Source organism: Oncorhynchus masou, unplaced genomic scaffold (genome assembly GCF_036934945.1).
Source record: "Oncorhynchus masou masou isolate Uvic2021 unplaced genomic scaffold, UVic_Omas_1.1 unplaced_scaffold_8138, whole genome shotgun sequence".
In the NCBI taxonomy this organism is placed as follows: domain Eukaryota; kingdom Metazoa; phylum Chordata; class Actinopteri; order Salmoniformes; family Salmonidae; genus Oncorhynchus; species Oncorhynchus masou.
Window position 1 is genome coordinate 3664 of NW_027014612.1, and position 9513 is coordinate 13176.

Sequence of the window (9513 nt, forward strand, 5' to 3'; positions counted from 1 at the left end):
TAAACTCAAGCCCTGTGCAGGTTGAGGTCCTGGAAGAGCACGGAGTTTCCGGTTCCTCTCCACGGGACTCTAAGACACCTGTTCATCTGGAGGAACGGATGACATCCAGGTGCTGCACTGGATGACAGTACCATCAACATGGCCACGAGTGGCGTCTCTCTACGCTACGTCGGCCCCATCAAGACCAGAGTAGACGAGTGGCAGAGGCAGCTCAACCTCTTCAGCCAGACACTGGTGAGACCCAGACCAATCACATTCATTTACTGTTTTGGCTAAAGTCAAGGTGAGAGACTAGAGACCAGATCAGATGGATGGGACTGTGTGATGATGCTGTATCAAATGCTAATGGTCATGTATCAAATGCTAATGGTCATGTATGCTGATGGTCATGTTAATGGTCATGTATCAAATGCTAATGGTCATGTATCAAATGCTAATGGTCATGTATCAAATGCTAATGGTCATGTATCAAATGCTAATGGTCATGTATCAAATGCTAATGGTCATGTATCAAATGCTAATGGTCATGTATCAAATGCTAATGGTCATATATCAATACTAATTCATGTATCAAATGCTAATGGTCATGTATCAAATGCTCATTGTCATGTATCAAATATAATGATTTATGTATCAAATGCTAATGGTCATATATCGTCTATCTGATATGTATCAATGCCAATGGTCCTTCATATCAAATGCTATTTGTCATGTATCCAAATGCTAATGGTCATGTATCAAATGCTAATGGTCATTAATAATATCAAATGCTAATGGTCTTGTATCAAATGCTATTTGTCATGTATCAAATGCTAATGGTTATGTATCAAATGCTAATGGTCATGTATCAAATGCTAATGGTCATGTATCAAATGCTAGGTAATTCTCTCCTCCTTCTCCCCTCTACCCTTCTCTCTCTATTTTCTCTTCATTTTGTTCTTTCTTGTCTTTCTTACTTTCTCTCTGGCTGTACCTGCAGAGTATCTTCAGTGATCCAGAATATAACCTCCCTCCCTCCCTCCTCTCTCCTCCTCCCTCCCTCCCTCCTGTAGGAAGAGTGGCTGACTTGTCAGTGTAACTGGCTGTATCTGGAGAGTATCTTCAGTGCTCCAGAATATAACCCCCTCTCTCCTCCCTCCCTCCCTCCCTCCCTCCCTCCCTCCCTCCTGTAGGAAGAGTGGCTGACTTGTCAGCGTAATCTGGCTGTATCTGAGAGTATCTTCAGTGCTCCAGACATCCAGAGACAGCTTCCTGCTGAAGCCAAGATGTTCCTCCAGGTGGACAAGTCCTGGAAGGAGATTATGAGGAAGGTCAACAGGCTTCCCAATGCTCTGAGGGCTGCTACACAGCCAGGTAACTCCACTCTCTCTCTCACACACACTCACACACTCAGAGAGAGAGAAGGAGGGTATCACCCCCCTCCCCTGTTCTCTTTGTCTCTCTACAGGTCTGCTGGAGATCTTCCAGAACAACAACGCCCTGCTAGACCAGATCCAGAAGTGTCTGGAGGCCTACCTGGAGTCCAAGAGAGTCATCTTCCCCAGGTACTGTGTTGTCTGCATGTATCTCTCTAGGACCAGGATTGGTGGTCAACGTCTGAACCACTTGGTTAAGTCTCACTGTGTTGTGATGTTCCCTGTGGTGAAATGTTGGAAGACACTTCATGAATCAACACGTCCGTCTCTCGGTACCGTTCCCAGGTTCTACTTCCTGTCCAACGATGAGCTCCTGGAGATCTTGGCTCAGACCAGGAACCCCCAGGCCGTCCAGCCCACCTCAAGTGTTTGATGTATTACTTTGGAGTTCGCCCTGCTGCCCCCTCCGCCCCAGGCGCCATGACAACGCAGCCTGCAGACGGAGAGCAGGAGAGGTCTACAGCAACGACATTCTGGCCATGGTCTCACCTGAAGGAGAAGGTAGGTAATATACTGGTCATGGTCTCACTGAAGTAAGAGAAGTGCATTAATATACTGGTCAGCATGGTCTCCTGAAGGAGAAGGTAGAGCAATATACTGGTCATGGTCTCACCTGAAGGAGAAGGAGGTAAGGTAATATACTGGTCATGGTCTCACCTGAAGGAGAGAAGGTAGGTAATATACTGGTCATGGTCTCACCTAAAGGAGGAGAAGGTAGGTAATATACAGTCATGGTCTCACCTGAAGGAGAGAAGGTAGGTAATATACTGGTCATGGTCTCACCTGAAGGAGAAGGTAGGTAATATACTGGTCATGGTCTCACCTGAAGGAGAGAAGGTAGGTAATATACTGGTCATGGTCTCACCTGAAGGAGAGGAGGTAGGTAATATACTGGTCATGGTCTCACCTGAAGGAGAGAAGGTAGGTAATATACTGGTCATGGTCTCACCTGAGGAGAGAAGGTAGGTAATATACTGGTCATGGTCTCACCTGAAGGAGAAGGAGGTAATCTACTGGTCATGTGCTGAGGAGAGGAGGTAGTCATGAGTCTCACCTGAAGGAGAGAAGGTAGGTAATATACTGGTCATGGTCTCACCTGAAGGAGAGAAGGTAGGTAATATACTGGTCATGGTCTCACCTGAAGGGGAAGGTAGGTAATATACTGGTTGGTCTCACCTGAAGGAGAGAAGGTAGGTAATATACTGGTCATGGTCTCACCTGAAGGAGAGAAGGTAAGGTAATATACTGGTCATGGTCTCACCTGAAGAGATAGAAGGTAGGTAATATACTGGTCATGGTCTCACCTGAAGGAAGGAGGTAGGTAATATACAGGTCATGGTCTCACCTGAAGGAGAAGGTAGGTAATATACTGGTCATGGTCTCACCTGAAGGAGAAGGTAGGTAATATACTGGTCATGGTCTCACCTGAAGGAGAGAAGGTAGGTAATATACTGGTTGTGGTCTCACCTGACTGGTCATGGTCTCACCCTGAAGGAGAAGGTAGGTAATATACTGGTCATGGTCTCACCTGAAGGATAGAAGGTAGGTAATATACTGGTCATGGTCTCACCTGAGGAGAGTAATAGGTGAAGGAGTTAATATACTGGTCATGGTCTCACCTGAAGGAGAGTATAGGTAGGTAATATACTGGTCATGGTCTCACCTGAAGGATAGAAGGTAGGTAATATACTGGTCATGGTCTCACCTGAAGGAAGGAGGTAGGTAATACCTACTGGTCATGGTCTCACCTGAAGGAGAGAAGGTAGGTAATATACTGGTCATGGTCTCACCTGAAGGAAGGTAGGTAATATACTGGTCATGGTCTCACCTGAAGGAAGAAGGTAGGTAATATACTGGTCATGGTCTCACCTGAAGGAGAGAAGGTAGGTAATATACTGGTCATGGTCTCACCTGAAGGAGAGAAGGTAGGTAATATACTGGTAGGTAATATACTGGTCATGGTCTCACCTGAAGGAGAAGGTAGGTAATATACTGGTCATGGTCTCACCTGAAGGAGAGAAGGTAGGTAATATACTGGTCATGGTCTCACCTGAAGGGAGAGGAGGTAGGTAATATACTGGTCATGATCTCACCTGAAGGTAGGTAATATGCTGGTCATGGTCTCACCTGAAGAGAGAAGGTAATATACTGGTCATGGTCTCACCTGAAGGGAGAAGAAAGGTAATATACTGGTCATGGTCTCACCTGAAGGAGAAGGTAGGTAATATACTGGTCATGGTCTCACCTGAAGGAGAGGAGGTGGGTAATATGCTGGTCATGGTAATATCTCTGAAGGAGAAGGTAAGTAATCTATGCTGGTCTCATGGTCTCACCTGAAGGAGAAGAGTAGGGTCATGGTAATATACTGTTCATGGTCTCACCTGAAGGAGAGAAGGTAGGTAATATACTGGTCATGGTCTCACCTGAAGGAGAAGGTAGGTAATATACTGGTCATGATCTCACCTGAAGGAGAGAAGGTAGGTAATATACTGGTCATGGTCTCACCTGAAGGAGAGTAATATACTGGTCATGGTAAGGTAATACTGGTCATGGTCTCACCTGAAGGAGAAAGGTAGGTAATATACTGGTCATGGTCTCACCTGAAGGAGAAGTAGGTAATATACTGGTCATGGTCTCACCTGAAGGGTAATATACTATTCATGGTCTACTGAAGGAGGAGGTAGGTAATATACTGGTCATGGTCTCACCATGTCTGCTGGTTGGTCTCACCTGAAGGAGAAGGTAGGTAATATACTGGTCATGGTCTCACCTGAAGGAAGGTAAGGTAGGTCTCACCTAATATACTGGTCATGGTCTCACCTGAAGGAGAAGGTAGGTAATATACTGGTCATGGTCTCACCTGAAGGAGAAGGAGAAGGTAGGTAATAACACAGGAGAGAAGGTAGGTAATATACTGGTCATGGTCTCACCTGAAGGAGAGAAGGTAGGTAATATACTGGTCATGGTCTCACCTGAAGGAGAGAAGGTAGGTAATATACTGGTCATGGTCTCACCTGAAGAAAGGTAGGTAATATACTGGTCATGGTCTCACCTGAAGGAGAAGGTAGGTAATATACTGGTCATGGTCTCACCTGAAGGAGAAGGTAGGTAATATACTGGTCATGGTCCCTGTCTTTCTCTCTGTTGATTGTTTCACTGTCACTGGCGATGGATCTTCAGACGTCAAGATGGACGTAACAAAGTTTTTAATGAAAATGTAATCCTTGACTTCCATTACAATATTTGGTGTGTATTTGTGTGTGTTCATTCTGTGTGTGTAGGTGGGCCTGGCTAAAGGTCTGAAGGCGCGTGGTAACGTAGAGGACTGGCTGGGTAAAGTAGAGGAGGCCATGTTCTCTTCCCTCCGCCGCCTCAGCAAGGCCTCCATCGCTGACTACCAGAGCAAAGAACGAGAGGAGTGGGTGGTGGCTGGACACCCCTCACAGGTACACACACACACACACACACACACACACACACACACACACACACACACACACTAACCACCACACACACACACTAACCTCCACACACACACACACACACACACACACACACACACACACACACACACACACACACCTCCATCGCTGACTACCAGAGCAAACAATGAGAGTTGCCTCTAAAGAAATGAATGAATTCCTATTGTATGATTATCATGTGTTGTAAACCTGGTGTCTGTATGAGGGTAATGTCCAGCTGCAGTGTCCCTCTGTGTCCACCAGGTGGTGTTAACTATCAGGTGTCTGTAAGAGGTTAATGTCCAGCTGCAGTATTCCTCTGTGTCCATCAGGTGGTGTTAACCATCAGGTGTCTGTAAGAGTTAATGTCCAACTGCAGTATTCCTCTGTGTCCACCAGGTGGTGTTAACCATCAGGTGGTGTTAACCATCAGGTGTCTGTAAGAGGGTAATGTCCAGCTGCAGTGTTCCTCTGTGTCCACCAGGTGGTGTTAACCATCAGGTGTCTGTAAGAGGTTAATGTCCAGCTGCAGTGTTCCTCTGTGTCCACCAGGTGGTGTTAACTATCAGGTGTCTGTAAGAGGTTAATGTCCAGCTGCAGTATTCCTCTGTGTCCACCAGGTAGTGTTAACTATCAGGTGTCTGTAAGAGGTTAATGTCCATCTGCAGTGTTCCTCTGTGTCCACCAGGTGGTGTTAACTATCAGGTGTCTGTAAGAGGTTAATGTCCAGCTGCAGTGTTCCTCTGTGTCCACCAGGTGGTGTTAACTATCAGGTGTCTGTAAGAGGTTAATGTCCAGCTGCAGTGTTCCTCTGTGTCCACCAGGTGGTGTTAACTATCAGTCAGTTGATGTGGTGCAGAGACCTGGACGGCTGTCTGGAGGGAGACCACGACCACTTCATGGCCCTGCAGGACTTTGAATATGTCAACATTGATGTACGACCGTCCACAATGACTGTTTTCAACAGCCTACAGTGGTGACAACACCTTGACACAGAGATGTTTTCATAGATCTTCATAGAAATACTTTGGTTTTTTATCATTTGATGATTCTCCTCGTGTCTGTCTGTCTGTCTGCTTGTCTGTCTGCCTGCCTCCCTACTTGTCTGTCTGTCTATCTATCTCTATCTGTCTGTCTGTCTGTCTATAGAGGCTGAATGCCCTAGCAGCCCTGGTTCGAGGCCAACTCCCCACCCTGCACCGTAACATCATCACAGCTCTCATCACCGTAGACGTGCACGCCAGGGACATTGTCACAGACCTCGTGGCCCGGAAGGTACTGTAAGGACTGCAAACCACCCACTGCATCATGGGAAGTGTAGTTCATTCAAAAAATATTGTTTTACATAAATCCAACTTGTCTGATCAAAAATAACAGTTTATGTCCTGTTTATTTGGTACCTTGATTAGTGACCAAGGCTCTGTGTGTGTGTGTGTGTGTGTGTGTGTGTGTGTGTGTGTGTGTGTGTGTGTGTGTGTGTGTGTGTGTGTGTGTGTGTGTGTGTGTGTGTGTGTGTGTGTGTGTGTGTGTGTGTGTAGGTTGACTCCAGCAGTAACTTTGAGTGGCAGAGGCAGCTGCGTTACTACTGGGACTTGGACCTAGATAACTGTGTGGCCAGGATGGCTCTGTCCACCTACATCTATGGATATGAATACCTGGGGGCCTGCCCTCGCCTCGTCATCACCCCACTCACGGTAATACACACACACACACACACACACACACACACACACACACACACACACACACACACACACACACACACACACACACACACACACACACACACACACACACACACACACACAGTGACAAACAATGTATCAAAGCAACAGTCTAAGACATTGCAGATGGTATCCTTCTGTGCATGATTGTGTGTGTGTGTGTGTGTATGTGTGTGTCTGTTGTCGCACCTACACTTCGGGACATTTTCACTCATCAGACTGTATGGGGAAATCAGAAAAGCACGACGTTGGGAAACATGTGTCAGAATGCCTTGATTAGCATGCCCATGTTCCCCCGTGTCTCAAAGTTAAACAAATCAAAATATACTTTATATTTGAGATTCTTCAAAGTAGCCACCCTTTGCCTTGATGACAGCTTTGCCCACTCTTGGCATTCTCTCAACCAGCTTCACCTGGAATGCTTTTCCAACAGTCTTGAAGGAGTTCCAACATATGCTGAATACTTGTTGGCTGCTCTTCACTCTGCGGTCCAACTCATCCCAAACCATCTCAACTGGGTTGAGGTTTGGTAATGTGGTTGCCAGGTCATCTGATGCAGCCCTCCATCACTCTCCTTCTTGGTCAAATAGCCCTTAAACAGCCTGGAGGGTGTTGGGTCATTGTCCTGTTGAAAAACAAATAGTCCTACTAAGCTCAAACCAGATGGGAGGCGTATCGCTGCAGAATGTGGTGGTAGCCATGCTGGTTAAGTGTGCCTTGAATTCTAAGTAGATCACAGACAGTTTCACCAGCAAAGCACCCCCACAGCATCACACCTCTTCCTCCGTGCTTCACTGTGGGAACCACACATGCAGAGATCATCCGTTCACCTACTCTGCGTCTCACAAAGACATGACGGTTGGAACCAAAAATCTAAAATTTTGAGTCTTCAGACCAAAGGACAGATTTCCACCAGTCGAATGTCCATTGGTCGTGTTTCTTGGCCCAAGTAAGTCTCTTCTTATTGGTGTCCTTTTAGTAGTTGTTTCTTTGCAGCAATTCGACCACAAAGGCCTGATTTACTTAGTCTCCTCTGAACAGTTGATGTTGAGATGTCTGTTACTTGAACTATGTGAAGCATCTATTTGGGCTGCAATTTCTGAGGCTGGTAGCTCTAATGATATTGTCCTCTGTAGCAGAGGTAACTCTGGGTCTTCCTTTCCTCCTTTCTTGCGACTGCACTTGAAGCAACTTTCAAAGTTCTTAATTTTCCTGATTGACTGACCTTCATGTCTTAAAGTAATGATGGACTGTAGTTTCTCTTTGCTTATTTGAGCTGTTCTTGCCATAATATGGACTTGGTCTTTTACCAAATAGGGATATCTTCTATACCACCCTATCTTGTTACAACACAACTGATTAGCATTAAGAAGGAAAGAAATTCCACAAACACGTTCTTGTCTCTGTGGGATCTTTCCATCCATTAATCCTGTTGTATCTCTCTAGGATCTCTCCACCCATTAACCTGTTGTGTCTCTCTAGGATCTTTCCATCCATTATCCTGTTGTCATCTCTCTAGGATCTCTTCACCCGTTAACCCATGTTGTGTCTCTCTAGGATCTCTTCATCCATTAACCTGTTGTAGTCTCTCTAGGATCTCTCCATCCATTAACCTATTGTATGTCTCTCTAGGATCTCTCCACCCATTAACCTGTTGTGTCTCTCTGGATCTCTCGGATCTCTCCATCCATTAACCCGTTGTATCTCTCTAGGATCTCTCCACCCATTAACCTGTTGTGTCTCTCTAGGATCTCTCCATCCATTAACCTGTTGTATCTCTCTAGGATCTCTCCATCCATTAACCCGTTGCATTGTCTCTCTAGGATCTCTCCACCCATTAACCTGTTGTGTCTCTCTAGGATCTCTCCATCCATTATCCTGTTGTATCTCTCTAGGATCTCTCCACCCATTAACCTGTTGTGCTCTCTAGGATCTCTCCACCCATTAACCTGTTGTCTCTCTAGGATCTCTCCACCCATTAACCTGTTGTCTCTCTCTAGGATCTCTCCACCCATTAACCTGTTGTGTCTCTCTAGGATCTCTCCACCCATTAACCTGTTGTCTCTCTACAGGATCTCTCCACCCATTAACCTGTTGTGTCTCTCTAGGATCTCTCCACCCATTAACCTGTTGTATCTCTCTAGGATCTCTCCACCCATTAACCTGTTGTGTCCTCTCTAGGATCTCTTCACCCATTAACCTGTTGATCTCTCTAGGATCTCTCCACCCATTAACCTGTTGTGTCTCTCTAGGATCTCTCCACCCATTAACCTGTTGTATCTCTCTAGTATCTCTCCACCCATTAACCTGTTGTCTCTCTAGGATCCTCTCCACCCATTAACCTGTTGTGTCTCTCTAGGATCTCTCCACCCATTAATCCTGTTGTCTCTCTAGGATCTCTCCACCCCATGTAACCTGTTGTGTCTCTAGGATCTCTCCACCCATTAACCTGTTGTGTCTCTCTAGGATCTCTCCACCCATTAACCTGTTGTCTCTCTAGGATCTCTCCACCCATTAACCTGTTGTGTCTCTCTAGGATCTTTCCATCCATTATCCTGTTGTATCTCTCTAGGATCTCTTCACCCGTTATCCTGTTGTGTCTCTCTAGGATCTCTCCACCCATTAACCTGTTGTCTCTCTAGGATCTCTCCACCCATTAACCTGTTGTGTCTCTCTAGGATCTCTCCACCCATTAACCTGTTGTGTCTCTCTAGGATCTCTCCATCCATTAACCCGTTGTATCTCTCTAGGATCTCTCCATTCATTAAGCTGTTGTGTCTCTCTAGGATCTCTCCATCCATTAAGCTGTTGTATCTCTCTAGGATCTCTCCATTCATTAACCCGTTGTATGTCTCTCTCTAGGATCTCTCAACTCCATCCATTAACCTGTTGTATCTCCTAGGATCTCTCCAC

General features: G+C 45.8%; 1 protein-coding gene across 1 annotated transcript; it reads left to right on the plus strand.

The window, feature by feature from the left end:
- Nucleotides 1–1835: 1835 nt before the first annotated feature.
- LOC135537549 (dynein axonemal heavy chain 6-like) lies at nucleotides 1836–6570 on the plus strand (the record flags this gene model as incomplete). The annotated part of the gene is made up of 5 exons (XM_064963680.1): nucleotides 1836–1916; nucleotides 4697–4861; nucleotides 5701–5811; nucleotides 6026–6151; nucleotides 6415–6570. Coding segments are annotated over exons 1-5 (639 nt in total), but the record flags the coding sequence as incomplete, so codon positions are not given.
- Nucleotides 6571–9513: the final 2943 nt, after the last annotated feature.